At 44.4% G+C, this 20,085-nt stretch overlaps 1 protein-coding gene across 2 annotated transcripts in view; it reads right to left on the minus strand.

The window, feature by feature from the left end:
• Nucleotides 1-3,009: 3,009 nt before the first annotated feature.
• Nucleotides 3,010-20,085, minus strand: part of LOC146198491 (uncharacterized) — a 125,599-nt gene continuing 108,523 nt past the window's right edge. For both annotated transcript variants that reach the window (XM_084593993.1, XM_084593994.1), the window contains exons 2-8: nt 15,448-15,652; nt 13,316-13,497; nt 11,987-12,142; nt 11,389-11,483; nt 10,496-10,697; nt 8,775-9,026; nt 3,010-7,579 (exon numbers count right to left, since the gene is read on the minus strand). In XM_084593993.1, the coding sequence (XP_084450119.1) occupies nt 7,305-7,579; nt 8,775-9,026; nt 10,496-10,697; nt 11,389-11,483; nt 11,987-12,142; nt 13,316-13,497; nt 15,448-15,652 (1,367 nt within the window). In that variant the 3' untranslated portion in view covers nt 3,010-7,304. The remainder of the gene's footprint in view (nt 7,580-8,774; nt 9,027-10,495; nt 10,698-11,388; nt 11,484-11,986; nt 12,143-13,315; nt 13,498-15,447; nt 15,653-20,085) is intronic.

Consider the following 20,085-nt stretch of genomic DNA (forward strand, 5'->3'; position numbering starts at 1 on the left):
CAAGGACTGCAAATGTTCGCCCAAGTTTTCCCACCGCTAGCATTATCGGTCGGGGGAAATCTAAATGTGAGCGTGAGATACTAAAAGCATTCCTGATCAAAAAGAATGAGCATGAGATGCGCCAGTGATATGTCCGCGATTATCGCTGAAAAGGAGTGCAAGTTTTTATCCTCATAAATTCAATTTCATCATGCGATGCGGGAAGTGCGTTGTCTGTAGGGTGTGGGATTACTTATTTGTGTGATGTTGATAAATGGTAAATTGGGTGTAATTATTTTTTTACAATTCCAACAAAGTTCACTGTGTGTGAGAACTTTTACACACTTGATAAAATTTAGGACTATCAGCGATTAGTTATCAGTTGAAGTGCAAGTACTTGAAGTGCAAGCTACGAATCAGTCGCTGCGAAGACATCGTAAAAACTGCGCATGGGCGCTGTTTTTTACATCTTTATAAAGATGTATTTATTCCCTAACTAAACACCGATAGTTAAGCCCGTATGAAGCTATTTTACTCTCCTTGTCAGAAACAACGAGTTTGCTCGGAAGACATCACTTAGATCTAAGTAAATGAATTCTAATGATTGGATATATACATTGATTTAGGTGTATTATGCAATATTTAGCGAAACAATTAGATACTGGGAAGATATGTCTCTCAAATGTTCGAGCATCTTTTTAAAAGCAAAATTGCTCACTACTACAGTTACGGATGCGCAGAAGCCTTCGATAGAAAAAAAAAAAAAAAAAAAATAACGCACCAAAGCGACATCGGCTATGGCGGATGATGAAGTGGTGGGTTTCGGTGCCGTTGGCCACGTGGTATATTTTAACGTGCAGTCAAATCCCAAAGAGCAGCGCCTTTCTAAACGGCCGTGATTGAACCCCCCGTTCTCGGAATCAGTTGTCAAGCGCCTAACCACTGAGACACCGCGACGGAGGTTTAACAGAAAAAAAAAAAAAGAAAAAAAAAAGTAGAAGAGGAAGAAGAGGAAGGCGCTCAAACAACTCGATCGTGCATACAGAAGGCACAAAGTGGCCTGTTCAAACTGCACTCTGCTATGCAGTAGTCTGCGGTCGCATGTTTGCGTAGTTGCCGTGAAACGGGAATATGCGATTTCTCAGCGGTTGCATCAAGTTTTATTGACGGCAGCGACCAGTTTTGCTTTGACACGGCGCCTAACGACAGCACCACATCGTCTGAGACGACGGGTATCATAGAATCTCAAGTGCCGAAGACCACGACTAATGATGTCATTATCCAGCATGACATACGATCGATATGGACAAGTATTTTTTTAAATGGAGCGTGGGATGATAGCCTGTTCATATTTCTTTTGCAAGAAGCAGATAAGCAAAAATGCGCAACAGCCGCAAAAAAAAAAAAAAACCTTTGTACACAACGCACGCGCTCACGTAAATCACTGCGGGCTGGCACGCGACGCGAACACGCATCCACACTGAGTAGGGTTCGCCGCTTCGTCGCAAGGCGGAGACTCTACTCCGGAAGTTTCGACCATCTATTACTGACGTCGCACAGTACATGGCCGCCATGCTTTGCACCTCCATCGCGAAGCGGCTGCCGCAGCAGTACATAAGAGAAATTGTGGTTTTTGGGACGTAATGTCACCTAATTCGACCACCCGGGTTTCTTCAACTGCACAGACATCGCACAATGCACACATAGACACCAGCGTTCTGCCCCTATTGAAACGCTGCCGTCTTCGGCGGCTTTGAACCAGAGTCCCCGAGCGACCTAACCACTGAGCTGTCATGGTGGGGGACAAAACGTTTGAGCACGGAATTAACGTAACCATTGCTAGAAAAGGCAGTGATTGCAGCTCTTCAAGCCACATACCATCTTGAGCACCTGCAGAAAATCAGAGCAGCTGCATGCATGTTCCACCTTACCGTTTCCTCCATAGCCTTTTAAAGCAGACCCTGTAGAGGCTATGCTTTAGAATGCCTTTGCAAGATACCAGAGAGTCAACCAGTTTTTTTCGTTTCCTCGTTTATTAACAAGCATACAAATACACGGGAGGAGACTGTGTATACATCTACTGGTAGAAGTAGTGTGTGTTTTCTTCTATGGAGTTTACAAAGCTGAGCACACAGATTGCAGTGCAAAAGAAGCAAGTGACGAAATAAAAACAGAGATCGGAAAGGCAGGGAAACCTTATAAGAGCAAGGTGTTTGTGTACGTTAAAAAAAGCAAATGAAAAGGATGGTAAGAAAGGATCAATTTTTTTTTTCACAATGGCAGCATCGTGCCCTGTTTCCAGCATTACAGACATTCTGTACGTGCTTGGGGTGGAGAAAGGGTTAAGGACGACTGTGGAAGTGAATAAACATGGAAAAATTCTATGGTGGTAACGAAAAGCATGTCACACAGCAAACGATAACCTCCGCTCTTTGTACACATAGTATAAAGTTGCAGAGTGAGAGCAGCCTATGTCTTTTCCTTTATCGCTCGCTGGAAGTGTAGTGTTATTCTGTTCCTTTCGGCATATCAACACATTGCAAGTAAGAGAGGCAGACTTAAGAACTTCGAAATGGAGAGGTGAATCCAACTTGGCATATGCAGCGGCATAATAGAAAAGTGCACATAAAAAGATTGGAGCTTCGTACATAAATATAAACATAAAAAAAGAGTCCTTGCTGCTTGCTTACTTCTGCCATAAACTTTTTCATCTACTGACTAGGGCTTGATAATCAAGGTAATCTAAAAAAAGGGGGCAACAGCCCCGTCTAAAAGAGCTTCTTTCGAAAAAATGGCTTCGGGTCTTGTTGGTCAGCACGCTGTTATGAAGTGTAGAAAGCTAGGACTAATGAGTGGAGGCAACTGGTGAGTCACCAGTTTGTGGGGGCAGTCACGACGGTCAATGCGAAACTTCTGTTCACTCTCCCACTGTCACGGCATGAACCTCAAATGCAAGGCTCTCATCTCAGTGCGTCCGAACGTAGCACCAACAGTGGCGTATATGACACGGCAGTTATTTCTTGATAGTGATTTTCTTACTTTAGCTCCTCACATTGAATAAAAAGGTTGAGCCAAAAAAGTGCCGGCACTTTGCATGGCTGAAGATACTTTTTTTTTTTCTGACTTTGCGTAGTCAAAGATAGACTTTGATGAATGATAAGTTGAATGCGATGGGGAGTCTCATGCCACAATGCGAGCATAGACCAGAATGGGTTTGGGCAAGCAGCACATTTCAGCTTAAGCACATGTCGTGCAATACATTGCCAGCAATCTTAACATGTGAGGCTACTTGTAAATGAACATCTTTTCTCTTCTAGCAAATGGGACTACACCCAACTTTTTGCAATGTTTAAGGGCACAAGCAAAGGAATCAGCATACTTAATGCAAAACGAAAATAAGGTAACCAGGGCCAGGTTATTTGCTCGACTAACACCATTTAGATGAAAGCTTCATTGTAACGCTCGGCCTTTCATATTCCTACAATTTCTACCTGAAGGTCACTGCAACGACACAGTGAGATCCTTGTAGAGCCATGCCATATCTAATTGAACAGAGCAACACAAGCATGACATGCGTTTGTGTTTTTTATGTATGCATTAATCTCATCACCTCTCATGCACAAGCACTGAAAGGTATATGCTCGAATGAAGGATATGTCAAGTATCCGCGACATGTCTATGTTTCATTGCTTAATTTTAGTGTATGACACACACCAAACAGAAACCGTTTCTCATTTTGGCCCCTTTGTTATGAATGTACTAATTATGAAGTTTAGCAATATCACAACACAGTTACCTTCTGTTCATCCTTCCGTTCACTATTATTCTGTTATTTGCGTAAAAAACTGTATGCCATTAACACTAAGCCTGTATCAAAAGCAAGTCAGTAAAGAAAAGCCCAATATCAAAAGCTTACAATTCAGCTTCTAAGCTGTAGAGAATTTAGAAAATGCATTATTATTGTGTCACTGCTTTGAGTTTATAGGTATAGCACGTGTTTAGCAAACTCTGCATGTAAACAATCTACTATTGGCGCAGCTATTCACTTTAAACACATTCTAATGGGCACAGCAATAAAATTGAGCACAGTCCGAAATATCCACATCCCTCAAACTGCTCAAATTACATGTACATAAAGAAGAAACATGTGCCACCTATCTGGAATGGCTGTAAAGGCATGACTCATTATCAAATGCCTGTGTAAACCTTTAAAAGAAAACTGCTCCGTGGCAGTGTCCTGAAACCCCATCCCTTGGAACACATGGACAAGAGCCCTGGTAATACTGGCGAATCTGGTTGTTAAGGTTCTATTCTTGTGTAAATAGTAAAAGATGTTTCCAAAATCTCCCCTTTACAGCACCGCTTCTTATACTAGCTATGTGCCTATATCTATATTAGTTACACAGTAACTGCCATCTCCGCATTATCTTTGGTTCGAAGAGTTAAAAAAAAACATAGGGGGAGGGGCACCAAGCATACGCATACAGCCTATCAGCCTCCAACCCGCCTGCACTTGAGGCCTGTGCATCACCTTCTGCACCATTTTGCTTGTTCTTTTTTTTTCTGACCTTTACAAAATCTATTCTTGCTAACCAACAAACAGCTCAAGAGAAAAGGATAAGAGGACTCATGTACAAAATAAAAGAATGCTTCAAAGGGTGCAACGGGAAATGAGAAAGGTTGCTTTGTAATGCTTCTGCACTTCATAAATGACAGCCACTAGGTTTCTGTGTTGTGTGTTGGCTGCTTTTGCAAGTATGCACTGAGAGCTGCTTTTGCATGTATGTGTGTGTGGGTGTCTCATTATGTGTGCATGCCATTGTGTTTACACATCATCATATGTTACTCGTCACAGTGATAGGAGCGTGTTTACAGAGGGTTTCAGAAAGATCTCAAAGTGGGGAGACAAATCGGCCACAAGATGCAACAGAGCACCATATGATCTTTTCAAAGGTACTCATGAAACTTTTTTTTTTTCCTGTATGTCAAGAATGGGAATTGCAGAGTAAAGTTTGAAACTGGAGACCCTGACAGCGACAAAGCTAAAACTAAAACTTATTTACACAGCTGCAGACATGAAAAAAAAAAAAGTGAAACAAACGCTCGCTGAACAAGCATGCTGCACCATGAAAGAGAGCATTTCACATGCAAAAAGAGCCGTCGCTGCTCACTGTTCAGCAACAACAAACTTGAACTGTGTCAATGAAGTCACAACAGCTGCTAATCCACTTCTCGAAAAGGCCATGGTACACAGCTGAGGAAAACGACGTAGCTCGGTATATATAGGCATAGAACCTCCAAACGTGAAAAGAAACCGAGTACACCAAACGGTCTTATGCAATTTCCGTACTTACTTTTTTCAATGCATGCCCAGGAAGCATGCCGAGAACTTCATTAGCTAAAGCATAAGCCGTAAAAGAAGGCAGGAGTCAACACACACACACAAAAAAAGGGTAATAATGGGCAACTTAGAGTATGCAGTTGGAGCAGACAGTGTCATCAGCGCAGAATTCAATATAGCAAAATAGTGAGTCCAACACACCACTCTCAAGAGACATGTTCGTAGACAACACTTTTCCGCCAGCATAGCGATGAGCATCAGCAAATATACTTCACAAATTCGATGGCTTGAGAAAAAAATGTTTCCCTAGCGCACGATTATAGGGCCCAACTGTTTGTTCACATTTTAAGTGTGTTGCAAGCGTGCCACATCTGCGGAGGTTTCTTATAAAAAAGTAAATCATGATGAGAAAAAAGAAACGAAGGTCTTTTTTTTTTTAGCAGCTGTTACACACTTGCAGAGCCCTACCACTGCTGCTGGATGTAGCTTTGAGAGCAAAGCATGAGTTTTTAGGGCAGGTGTCAAAGACCTTGTCAGATAAAAAAAGAACAAAAAAAAAAATGGATTCAATAACTATGGCTGACAAGACTTGTGTCATATATGCTTTTGCTGCACGTGCAGGCCACTATATGGTATGTGAACACAAAATGCGAAAATACAGGCAATGGTGACAAACAATGCAGTAGTGTCATCAGCACATTGCGATAACACTGGGCCAATAATAAGAGAAGTGTAAAAAAAAAAAAAAAAATAGGTCACTCTCATACGTGCACCAAAGGCAGATGCAACAAGCCTTTAAAAATAAAAAAAAATTAAAACAGGAAGATCTCAAACAATGGCTCACAGCATCAGCATCCCTCGTCTCGAGCGCCTTTGACTCTCAAGGATGTCACAAGAGCTGAGGAAGACACAAAATGCCTTCGTGTTGTTCGCCCTGGAAGTAGCATTTTCATGAACTCTGTACTTGGTGAAGCGGCTGTTGAAGGTGCTTAGATGTCTATGTGCAATCGGAAGTACAAGCTTTGGAAGTCTGCAGTTCTCTCACTGAACAAATACATAGTGCTTGACAGCATAGATGGCTGCTTAGAAGAGATCTCACCTGCTCATACTGCCTTTCAAATAATTGTCCCCAAAAATAATTCTTAACACAACTCAGCCTCACGTGTGGCCGCATTATTTTTTTTTTTCTTCTGCACGATTTCCTTCCACATATCATCAGCACAATCAAAGCCCAGCTTTGTTCTGTCAGCATGTTATGGAAGCATTAATGCCATGACCAAAGAGGCTCAAAAGCCATAGAAGGCTACAGTGATGCTGGTGTCTGCTTAAGCAGCACTGGAGACAATACCTGGCATGAGAGCATTGAGTGGCTTTAAACACTGTCCAGGTTTCTTGGATGGACCTACTGTGCAGCACGTGCTGTCAAGACTCCATGAAAATGTCATCCGCAAACCACAGTACAAGAGCACTCTCAACCACACTTTCCTCGGAAAGGGGCACCGAAAGAAACACTTCGCGGAAAGGGGGCACTTCAGATATGACGTGAGGTAAGCTTGAGCCCCTTAGCAGCCAGTTTTGCAAAACATGGCATCCTTGAAGCATTCAAATTTGTTTACATCCTTGTGCAACTGTTAACAGTCAGGGCTTTTTATTCTCACAAACTGCATAGTTCGCCCTTGTTATTTCTCTCCATTTTTTCTTTTCTTTAAAATAAGCAGTCCTGGTTGGTTGAAGAACCCTCTTCCATGTCGTCCAGCATTTTTTTGTTTGCCAACTTCAGATGCACGATAATGAGAGTAGCTACATTTCTGCCGCTACTTTAGCAGATGCAGAGCGCTGTCCCGCAATGTGTTCATTCCAGTGCCCTCCTCCCAGGATCCCACTGATGTAGAATAAAACAACTGCCGCATCTACCCGTCTGAAGGGCAAGGGCGACAAAGAAAGAGTGTACTATGTGTTGTGTGTGTGGGTGTGTCTCCAAGACTCAGTTGGCAGCCACCTCGACAGGCTGTGGTGGCGGTTCTGCAACATCTCCGTTCGCCTTCTCAACTTTGTCTTCAGGCTCGAGTTCCTTGTTCTGTGGCAGTTCGGCAATGACCTCGTCAGCCTTCTTGGTGACCTCGTCCACCTTCTTGGTTTCTTCAGGAACCGATTCCTTCTTGTCATCAGCTGCCTTCTCCTCATCATCCCCCTCCTTTTTCTCGTCCTTCTCATCATCTGCCTTCTCACCATTCACATCTCCATTCACATGGCCCTCGCCTGCACAAACAAAAAGGGAGCGCAAGAAAGTGGGTGAATTCCACCACTGCAGCTGTTGTAAAGTTGAATATGTGCATACAGCAGCAGTACTATATATATGAAGATAAATGAGCAACTAGGTGCTTCAAAGAAATACGTGTTCTGGCAGAGTACAAATGTCAACTCTCAATAATTCAAACTCGAATGAAACTGGACAGTATCAGCTATCTTTATGCAAAAATTAAAATTAAGAAAGTCCTGTTTCATGCACTTCACGTAAAATTGCAACATCATGAGAAAACTAAGTTTGAATTAAATAGCTCCCACTGTATGTTCCCTTGAGCCGAAAAAAAAAAAAAAGAAGAAAATCTCAAGGAAAAAAGTACCTAATTTACAAATGCAATAACAAGATCTTATTAAGGTAAAACATAAGAATACAAGGCAGGATTTTCTAATTTCAGCACACTTTTATTGCATATATATTTGTGGATACTGCACCCAGTAAGTAACTGTATGCAAGATATGTATGATTGCATCCACAAATATGGATAACACACCTAATGGGAATTTAGGAATGAAGCTAAGCACTGAAAACAAAGGAATATTGCTTTTATTACTCTTTTTTTTGTTGTTTAAGCAAGAAAAATAAACGAGCAATTATTGCAGTGAAAATATAATTTAACAAAAGAGATGAGAGGATAGCACACTATTTTGTCAATATATGACCACCAGTCGAGAAGACAGGACGGGGATCTCTTGTTTTCTGATGTACACAGGTGTGCATTCTTCATGTGCGTCCTCTACACATGCACGCATATGTGGAGGAAAGGTGGCAGCGGTCCTGTCTACAGTGTATCGTAATATCTGAATTAACAGGGTTTTACTGCAAAACGAGGCTCAGCTCATTCATGGTATGTAAAGCACGCATAGCATAAGCACTGAAACTACAACCGATAGTGATGCATGCAAAGATTCCAGCTCCGAGTGTCATGTATGCACGTGCATGCAGTTCACGAATATTAAGTGGTAATTACATAGATAGAATATTTAGGGGAAACCCCCAAGGTGGAGTAGACTTGTAATAAGGGTATCATAATTACCAGTTGTCGTCTTGGCTGCATCTTTACAGGCATCAAATAATATATTTGATTGCATTTTTTATGAGCCAAGAACTATCTTCAAGACATTCTGGCAGAAGCACACAATATGTGTTTACCTTCAGTGGAAAGCTCTTGTTTCTTCATTTTCTTAGACTTCTTGACAACGCCCAGCTGTATCATGCTGTAGGCAGTGTCCAGGATCGACTGCTGCACATCACGTGGCTCAATCTCGAGTACCTCGCGCATGCGAGAGTTGTCGTAGGTGCTTGGCTTGTTCAGCTTAGACATGAGCAGCTTGGAATTTTTGTCCACAAGGCTATTGAGCCACATCAGGAAATATGGTGCTCCTGCAGTGGAGATGCTGTAGCCTGCAAAATGCAATGTTGCCGGCAAAAACTTATTAGTCGGTGCATATGTGAGCATGCCGCTTTGCAACATTAAGTGTTTTGGCATGAGCCCTGTGAATAAATTTGTCTAGACAAACTAGCAGTTTAAAAACAAGCTAGCTGCCAGTTATCACCCCGATGTGGCAGTTATTCCATAGATCCTTGGCTAAGAAGAGTTTTCCTTAAAGACAAAAATATGAGAGCTGGGAATTCGGCTGGTTTCTCAGCGACTCAATGTAAAATAAATCAGCTTAACAGAAACTGCTTTGCATTTTCTTTAGTACGGACAAAACTTCCGCAGCGACCATGACCCAAGATGACTTCGCAAAATATATCTCATGATTCATGAAGCATCTCTGAGGTATTTCTGGAGGCAATAAAGTTGGAGAAAAAAAATTTGAAGAACTCTTTCCTTGCCCGGAGAATGCACCCCTCAAGAATGCTTCCGCAAATATTTCGCTCACCCCCCGCAAGGTAGCTTCCCCTCACTAAGAGGAACAATGCGGAAAAGTGTTCTTGCGGGTTCTTCCGTGTACGCTGCGCGCGTGCAGCCGCCAATGCTCCCGTCTTCATTAAGTGGGCGGGCCTTCGATTTTCCACCACGATATAAACACATGGCACTTCTTCGGGCTCCATGCCGACCAAGTATGCAGACCTGTCTAGATATGTCTATACATGCTCAAGCACAGCAGCCGACTACCGCCCATGCAAATGTGCACACGTGACAGACACTGGACACCAGGTTTTTAAACACAATCGTATAAAAGAAACATAAAAAATAAACAGAGTGGCCACTATGACAGGGGTAGAAAAAAAAAAAGAAGTTTGGCTAATTTCATTTTCAAGTAGAGCATGACCTTTTTCATACCCTCACTCTTCAGCTTCCTTCGTATATAACACTCTCTTGCCATTATCTTATCACTGCAACATAATCTTACTTATTCTTCTCATGTAGAAAGAAACAGCTAGCATGATCATATAACATCAAAGTACCAGGCTTCCTTTTTTGATGCCTGTAAGTTATTAGAGTGTAATGCACAGCCAATTATTGTTTCCTTCCCCTCCCAGTAAAATTACGTAGAGACAAGTACCTAAAACTAAGTGATAATCCTAAAACCTGTACAAATTCGCAACTCTGGATCATGGAAATCATTTAGAGACACTGAACGCTTAAAACATAAGCAGGGACTAGTCACTGTACGTTTACATATTAAACGTTGATGACATGACACAAGGTACTGAACAACTGAACAACTTACTGCAGTACCTTAATGAAGTTAGTGCGGGCAATAAAACAAATAAAAAATGTTGCCTAGCCCGCACTGCCTAAAGCACAGCAAGCTTGCTGCGGTTCTGTAGCCCATTAAAAATTAATGGCCATCATACATTCGTAAACGCCAGTATTGAGGCGCTGGGAGCCATGTAGCATATATACTATGCATCTGCCTCACCATGAGGTTTGAATTCCTTTGCAAGAGCTGTGGCCATGTCCTTGACAGAGATGCACTGATTGGTCACAATGTGGCGGCTCTGTGCAGCCCCTGGCACAGTCAGGGCACGCACGTGCGCTCGTGCCACATCACGAACATCCACCACACTCAGCGATGCTGGGGGCACCAGCGGTATGGACCGGTCCATGAAGCGCTTGATCAGCTGCAAAAGCCATTAGCAACTATTACTCCCCCAGTGAACTCTAATTGGGACTTAATTGATCCTAGATACATCAAATTGTCGCTTATACCTAACAGTCAATGAATCCCCATGAAAATCTCATGCAACAGCATAGCACTATGAACGTGACTATCAACCCCCTGTAAACAAAACATTTGATGAATCGAATGGCGCACCACGCCCCTGCTAGTGACGCTCCTGCGATCACATGTTTCATGTGCGGAGAATTGTTGGCGTGGTCTTGGGCCCTTACTACCTTCTGCACCCATTCAGTAATATGAGCGGGCAGGATGTGAGGAGGAGGACATGAGGACGTGAGAAGGACACGGCACATGATTTGCAGCTGCCTTCGATCCAGCGATGTTACTTTCCACATGGCATTGACCTCCGCAACTGATTGATCTTCACAGCACTTCCTCAAAGACAAACAAAAATGAAATATGCATATCCTTAAGGCAAGCAAACGAATAAAGTGGCCAGGACCGAAAAGAATGCACAAGGTGAAGAGGTCCAGTGTTGCTCAAAGAAGCATGAGACATCCATGCATTTGCTTTAATTTATGCAGCTTTGGCATAAATTAACACTGCCATACTATTCTCCTTAGCTCTTCAAATTGCACTGACAAGAGGAGAGCAGTGAAATACACTAACCCTTTTAAGCAATCTGCACTTACCAGCACACTAGTGGGCACACCATGGGTTGTCTTCTGCAGCAGGGGTCCAATGCAGAGTCCAGGATTGATGACCACTAGCTCAAACTTCTTCTCTTCTGTAATTGAAACGGTGTGAAAGGGGTGTAGTTTAAGTGCCAGTACACACCTGCAAAGTCTTGCATGAGAAAAATCATAATGACCATCTTTCTATACAAATCTGAGCTGGTACGTTCACAGCAGCCACAAATACACTGACAAAATATGTCCCTTCAGAGACTACTGTCTTGACATGCATGAAAAAAGCTACAGGTTTTCTTTTTTTGCTTTGCCTTGCTTGCAGAAGCTGCTAGCGCACCTGCATGGTCGAATTTTCACAAGTAAAATGCAAAAATGTTAAAATGGCAGACAGACTGCTTTTTCCATGCTAACCGAAGCAAACATACCTTCCTGACCACCACCATTAACTTACCATCAACCCCGGAAAGAAGCCTATTTCTATCTTGCAGTGTTATGCATGCCTACACACTAAACAAGAAATGAACACAGAAGACAATCCAATCCTGAATACCAAAAAAAAAAAAAGAATTAAAGTATACAGAGACATGAGTGAAATCAATACCAGGCAGCTCCTTGACAAAGTCCCATGCGGCCTTCTCCTGAAGGGTCTTGGCCTTGCCGTATGCATCCAATGTGGTAGACTCTGCATTGCTCCAGTCCTCTTCTGTGAATGGCTTGCCTTCACGCTCGCTGAGTGCACTTGCTGGCTGGGACTGGTCTGCATGGTCACAGCAAGACAACCACTTATAGTCAAGGGGTGAAATGAGGAGGATTTTCTTCTCCTATAAAAATGCACAATACTAAGTAAGCTTACTGCGTAACACACAGTGAAAGAGCATTAATACGACCAGTGTGCATAGAATGTGTGGTAGCAAGGCTCTCTATTTCACACACAAACTGCAGATCGACAAGCTGTCCAACAGCTCTTGGCCTATCTGCACATATTTTAGCAACACTTGATGCTCTAGCCAATCGGTGGTCTCGTTAATTCGGCCTTCAAGGGACCAAAAAAAAAAAGACGAATTAACTGAAGGGTAATTATCGAACAAGCCTGAAAAAAGTGCCGAAAACTGTTAGCATCCCAGTAATTTTATCTAATGAACACCTGTATGATGCTTGTTTTCATTTGAGATGAAACTCAGTTGAGAGCGATACTTTTTCCCGGTTTCCTCAAATAGTTTAATTTGCACACACTGTCGGGAATGCTGAAGAATTGCAGGAATGCTCCTAAATCGTAAAGGCTCCCCTTTTTCGTAGCGCGACGCTATAGCAGTGGTTTCACTTCACAAAACATCCCGGTCGCGTTTTGAGGCTGCTTCACCGCACAGTCAAAGCAGCGAAGCATCGTGGTGAAGCCCGCAGTGCGATGAAACTGCGCGTGTGCAGCGCGCAGTTTAAGTAATTTCAGTGTATAGGAAGCAGCAGGAAAGATATAGGCGTATACGTTAGAACAGCGTTACGACATTTCAAAATGAAAATAAACTAACAGTGATGCGTCAAACAGCGCCCGGAACGCGGCGACCGGCAGACGCACGCGCCCGATCGCAGCCACGCAACGGCGTGAAGGTGAAGCGAAACAGAAACTATGCGACTCTGCTTATGTTTAGTTCTGATCGCCGTTGTGCTTGCTACAGCGCGCACGTAGTGCATGGGCACCATTTTCCCATTTTCAGGTCGGTCTATTTCGGTGATCCCTGGATGATCCCGCCCAATGATGAAGCCCGCCCATTGTTCGATTTAACGAGCGTCCAGCGCAGTACACTTATATGGATGTCGGCCTAGACCACGCCCCTAGGTCGAATTATCCGAATGAACGAGATTTTACTGTATAAAAGGTCTCCACAGATCACGCAACGATCACTCCTTGAATGCAGTCACTGCTCAAGCATACCGAAGACAGCACTGATGGAGCTGGTGAGGACGACCCTCTTGACGGTGCCAGAGTCGGCGCAAGCCTGCAGCACTGCCTTGGTGCCGTCCACAGCCAGTTTGAGTAGGTCATTGTCCTTGGACAGCGATGAGTGTGGTGTGGGTGCAGCCACGTGCACCACATACGTGCAGTCCTTCACAGCACTGCGAACAGGAGCGAGTTAGGGCATGAGTATTGCATACCGAACACATTGACAGGGGCATGCATGGAAGGTATATAGGCATATAAATTAGAGATGTAATCAGATATGCTATCTACAGGAGAAAAGGGGGAGGACAGTAAAAGCTCAAAAATTGGGACTTCGAGGAACCGGGAAAATGTCTGAATTATTCGAAAGTTTGAATAGTCGAATGATTAAAAAAGAAAAAAAATTGCCAAAAACCGTTCGCATCTCAGTAGAGATGGGGCTGTCTGCTTTCGAGGCGTAAACTGAGCAAAAATAATAATTTTCGTAGTTCCGCTTTTTTTTTTTTTTTTTTTTGTTATTGTGCGTACACAGTGCGGAATGTGTAAGCAGAGATTCTTCAAAACGGTTAAGGCCTCCGCAACCGCTTTCTTACGGTACGACGCGGTACTACAGCCTCCTCACAAGTGGCGCAGTAGCATATGAGGAGGCTCCATCGCTCAAATACGAGCGAACTGCGAACAGCGCGTGACGAGTGCGCTGGAAGAAAGGATGAAGCATGCGGACGGAATCGAGGGAAAGGCGTCCGCGCGCGGATGGTGAGACACCTTGATGCCTTCTAAAGAGAAAAGATCAGCAACGCGCCAATCAGCGTCTGAAATCGCGCGTAGCTGCGCTCTACTACATGACCGATAAGCGGGCGATAGCCACTGCCACCGCGGGCTGACCCCAGGCTAGGAAAGCAAAACCGAAACCATAGAGGCGGACTACTAACAGAGGACGCGGTCAATGCCAAAGCTTTTAAATATATTCGTTGATCAAGGCTACCTCAAGCTGGAGAAAGTGTGTCCCGCTTTTGCGGCGGCTGTCGCATGGCTTTCCTTGGCGCGCGTTCAAGTGTGGGATTGCAGATGGCAGGAACGCTAGACAAGATGAGACTGCTCAGACTTTCGCCTTTCGCGATTTTAGTCGCTAAAGTTACTTGTATTTTTTTTTTTTTTTTTGCACGTATCTTCCTGTGCTGCTCAAACCACGCTCGGCCGAATTCGCCAGTATGAGCCAAACTGCGTCCGTTTAACAACCGAGCGTCCGGTTTCACTGACAAGCATGGGAACTGGCTGGTACCGCGCCGAATTTTAAATCAGGATTTTTCGAACTAACAGGAATCAAATTAAAGTTAGGTGGGCGGATGAGGTTAAGAAGTTCGCAGGGGTCAAGTGAATGCAGCTAGCACAGAGCCGGGTTAAGTGGAGAAATATGGGAGAGGCCTTCGCCCTGCAGTGGGCATAGTCAGGCTGACGACGACGATGATGATGATGATGATGAAATTATCGATTGTTCAATGCTGAAAGTGGTTATTGCCTAGCTCACAGTTCTAAGACTGTGGCCATGAGCGCACATAATCAGGGCTGTGCGAATGCAAACACATACATGCAACAGCTACATTCTAGCGCTACGCTCTCCAAAATTCCTCCATCTATACCGAGAAAAACAGTTCGGTTTTGTTTGTGCGGTTTAACGTCCCAAAGCAACTCTGGCTACGAGAGACGCCCGAGAAAAATATTGTACTCAGCCGGGTTATATATACTGGACCACTTCGCCCTGCCGTATGCCAGCAGCGATAACCTCATCCTTGCATACTTTCTAGTCTCGTCATCCACCCACGTGAATCTTTTGTAACTCGCCCCTGCTCTGCACATACGTTTGACTTCCCTTAGAATCAAGTCCGCTTCCCTGTAATCTACTTTCGGTATATATAGCAAGCCTCGTCAAATTCCTCTTCTTAACCTCAGCTGTAGATATAATTTACACAAGCTTATTCCAAGCTCATTCTGCTGCCTTTCTGTCTCTTCATTTCCCCTCTATCGCCTATCGCCTATAGCCTGTATGTATCTGTTGTACCTTTTACGAAAGCGCACAACTTCCCACTGCTTCCACAAGGCGAGTGCAAGACGGCGCATGACTCAACTCTTTCCAGGTGTCCTCTTTGAGCAGGTCAGCCTGCACCAGCTCGATGGGGTACTTGGCATCGGGCACCAACTCGCGCAGGAACTTGGTCTTGTCCTCCTGCTCGAGGTTGCGCACCGTGGCCCGGACACGCAGCTCGCCTTCTTCCAGCAGAACCTTCACCACGTGTGAGCCAACGTAGCCCGTGGCTCCTGTCACCAGCACGACTGCAAACAAACGGGAGAGGAATAAAGTCGACCGGCGCCCCTGGCACAGATATTGAAACAGGCGTAACTGAACCAATACGCAGTCCGAAAAGCCATCACAGCACCAGTGAACTGAGTTTTGAAAATACGTCTTTGTTGCTTGTACGCATTACTTTTGATGATACGTACTCTCTCATGTAAAGAAGGCAGTGCTGCTAACAAGACAAGTTGAACACAGATATTTGCGGTCACAGATGAAATTGAATAGGTCATTGTGAACGGTAGACACGCATCCACACATACATCGCACTCCATTTTTTAAACTTGTGCGACCAAGGTTTTAAGCAGTGTGCTATATATCACACCATATTCTACGTAATCTTGAACTTACAGAAAAGTCTCAGAGTTTGTGAATTTCATTCCCTGGTTAAAAATGAGGGGTCTATTCAATGTAAGGGAAGGAATATGTGCTAAAGATGACGAATTAAACAACGCCATCTTCACTACACGTTTACAGCACTAATAAGCGTAATAATGTTGTTTACCTTTCATTCATGCTGTGCAGCCATTTGAGGCACACATCTCGACCATATATGGCGGACCGCTTTCATGGCCTTTTATGGAAATAGCAAGGCCGATACGAAGACGTAAGTGTGTTCGGTGAAAATAGGGCTGCTTTGAAAACTACGAGAATGGCTGTAGCTGCTATAGAGCCCTCATTACGTTCGATGTACTCGAAATGTGCATAATATGGGACCACATATACACAGCGCATGCCAAGTACACTGCGGCTACCACGCAGTTATTGTAGCCTGTTTGCAGCAAATTAATCATGCTCTTTCTCATTGCTCCACTGTGTTGTTGTACATAGGGCGTGATGTCATTTCAGTCATTAACGATCATGACAGCCCAGACAGTCTTTAGAAAGAAACAGATAAAAAAATTGCAAACGGCAAAGAAGCCCTCCGACCACGCGAAAAACAGAAACGAAACGAAATAAATAACCGCGTTTGAATCATATCTTATTCTCTTTCTGCGTATATTATGTAGGGAGTTACTTTCGCACACTCAATGCAGAACGTGCGGATAATTTATGCTCAACAGAAGGCATGAAGGGCAACACCAAAATCTTGAAGCGAGGTCACACGACCATGCCGGCTGGCGGCAGCCATGTGTGCAAAAGCGCGGACTGAGGAACAAAAAAAAAAAAAAAACGAACACGAAAAGAGCGAGAAAAATTAGCGACTACCACGTGACCATGGCCCAAGCTGTTGCTATGGCGACGAGCGGAGCAGCGGGAGGAGGCAGAAGGAAGGGCGGACTCCTACTAGCCGTGACCTTTGGGAGAGTTCACTGATCGCCAAGAAAGCGTCGCCGTGGCAACCGCATGCGAGACGTCACGTGGCCACTCTCCTCTCTCAATCCTTTCTTCGTCCCTCTCCCCACTCATACCGCTACTGCCGCATCCGTGCGCCTAGTTTTTTCACCATTTGCTCCATCCTTCCCGCTCGGTCTACGGCAAAGCTAGCTAGCATGTCCCAGCTGCAAGCTCATATATCGCGACATGCCTCGCCTGTGATCACTTTCTCGCTGGCTTCCGTTACGCGCCGCGATCTTTTTCATTTCTTCCACTTGAGGTGTCAACTGCTGCGACGCATTGTTGAAACGCAGGAAACCATTAACAGGCTTGCATTTTAAAAACTGCGAACATCATGTTTAACACCAGGCGATTAATAGACTAAAATTAACTAATCGACATTTTAATTTATTTCATAGGGCAATATTATATTATAAAATTGAAAGCCGCCAGCAGCTTAAGTGAGCCCCGTTTTGAATTTACTTTATCAATTTACTTTATCGGCAGTGTGGTGCGAAATACCGAACGTCAAAAATATGCATTTGACAGCTCGCTGGGTTGGTTTTCCGGAATTGCACATTCATAAAATGTCACTTATTGCATCTTTTAAGCATCAAAATAAAAAGCTGTTTGAGCGTTTGATAATGTCGAAGAAGTTAACAAGGTTTGGCGACGTTATCGCGCGTAATGAGGCGAAAGAGCCATTTCAACGCGCTTTTAAGTTAACTCCTTTTTTCTTCTTTCTTTTTTTTTTTTTTTGTTTAGATTCGATGCTCTGAAACACACTGCAGACAATTAAAAAAAAAAAAAACGGGGTTCACATTTGACGCTGACGGACTTCAGTTAGAAAATATAATATTTCCCATTAAAGCGAAAAATAAAAAAGCTACAGTTAATTTTAGTCTAATCGCCAAACTATAGCCATGTACATAATGTCCGCCCCTCTGTAAAGCCTATCTGCACGGATCGCAGAGACACCTCTTGCAAGTCTAAAATAGAAGTTTGTAAACGGCTAAAAGCCATCCAATGTATCCATCCGTAATGTTAGATGCTTGTTACGCTTGGTCGTTTTTCCTCGACTGCAGCTGTACATATGTTCGCAAACTTTTGGTTATGGAAAGTGCGATTAGATGTTCTCGACTCGGCTACGATAATTTCAAAGCGCTTTCCAAACCTAAAAAAGAAAACTTCGGACCAGTGCATATCAACCGTTCTGTCCGTGTATACTGAGTACGTGACATTTGCATATGCAAGCATGCTCTCATCGAACTGGACTCGCAACAGGCAGATCGAGTGCTCTAAACAATCAGTGACCCTTGATGGTGCCGTAGAGCATTCTCATTATATCATCTGATGCGTAATGCATCTAAGGCACAGCTGGTGGCAGCAAACTGTCCGCACAGCACGCCTTTCACAAAGAGAATCCACCTAACTGGCATACCTGGCATCGTAAAACTTGCGTACTTTGCAATGAGGACAGGAAAGAAAAAATTGCCCGAGCTATCTATCCTACATCATGCACCGAGTCTTAGGCTGGCTGCCATACTGCCCACCGTGGCGCATTCTCGTGCGGCGGCAACCCGCTTCTTCCAACTCCTCCACTTTGTCGAGAAAACCTCGCGAAATAGACCCTTCCCGTCTTACACTCTTCCCTATCTCGACATTACGCCCATTCCCCAGTCCAGGGCTCCAGCAGTGTCAGCAGTCCGCGAGGAGCAGCTAACGCAAGTACAGCATGAGATGCGCCGAAAACGCGCGCAGTGCACGCCGCCTCGGCAGAGTTTATCACAACACGGGGGATGAGCAGCTGACGAAGGAAGGAGGATGGGGAGGGGGGAGCACAGAGAATGCAGCCCGTTGGTTCCTTTTTTACGAGCCGTCGGAATAGCTGGCTTAAGCTCAGATTTCGAGCCGGGCGCTGCCGGAGCTCGCGCCCTGATCGGTTTAGGGGCTTGTTTACCGCCGCTCCGTCTCCTTGCCAGCCCCAGCTTTGCTGCTGCTGCGGGCACTGCCAGCGCGGTGCATTCGCGCTGTTTATACACTCTAGAGTGCGTGCTGCCTAGGCACCGCTCTCCGTGCCTGCGCGCTCCCTGGTATATGCAAGTGTTTTTGTTTTTAACTACCATCCAGTCTTCATATCTGCAGTGCCGCCAAGAAGTATAGAGCTGACGATAAAGCTGTTAGCTGACGTCCTCGACAGCGAAGCAACTTGGCAAATTTGCACGATAGGCAATTCCGAAGAATACTTGCAGAACGAAGAAAGGAAAACAGCGGCAGCTGGTGACAAACGGGCAACAGAAGCCGAAAACGAAATAACGAAAAAGACAAGAACTTTTTTTTTTTTTTTTCGCCGGTTGCGAATCGGTTTGGCGACATCCCGTTCGGCACTGCCTCACTTCCTTGTTTGTTTGTTTGTTTATTTGTTTGTTTACATATAGTATAACGCGGGGCACTGTTCGTAACCCATATCAGGATCAAATGAGTAGTTAAGCGCCAAGGCTTTTCCCCCAAAAGACAAAGAAGAAAGTAAACAAGAAAAGCAACAACAAACGTTGGTCACGCGAACTGCACTCTTCAAGCAATCTCGTCATGATGCCAAACCTCCACAGCTCGTCAAAGACGTTCTTAAAGTCTGCCGATTGCTGTTACACGCGCGGAGTGCAATGAAGTGCCCTTCGCGATTATACAAGTGTGCTACACTGAACAAAAACCTATCACCCAGTAATATTATTACATAATGAAAAAGTCGGGAAGCCACTTCTGCGACAACTTTTTCGCCGCACAAAGCATGACAACCGACGCCAGGAAGGAAACAAGGCAAGAATAGAGAACTCCCGAGGCAGACACGTCTCAGTGAAGCGTGCGTATGCTTCATGGCACTTTACGGATTCCGTGAGGCAAAAAGCATCATTTCAGCCTACTTCCACAACAATCGCCCTCCCGCCTGGAAAGAAGGCCGCGCCCGGTTGGAGAAAAAACAAAAACAAAAAAAAACAAGATGTACTGGCTAGAACGATCCCACGCGTACAATAACTTTTCCTCGCCCCTCCCCCCCACACACTTTGCTGCCACTTCGAAATCATAATTGCGCCACAAA

This window comes from Amblyomma maculatum, chromosome 2 (assembly GCF_055883805.1).
Source record: "Amblyomma maculatum isolate TAMU_Amacu chromosome 2, ASM5588380v1, whole genome shotgun sequence".
Lineage (NCBI taxonomy): Eukaryota > Metazoa > Arthropoda > Arachnida > Ixodida > Ixodidae > Amblyomma > Amblyomma maculatum.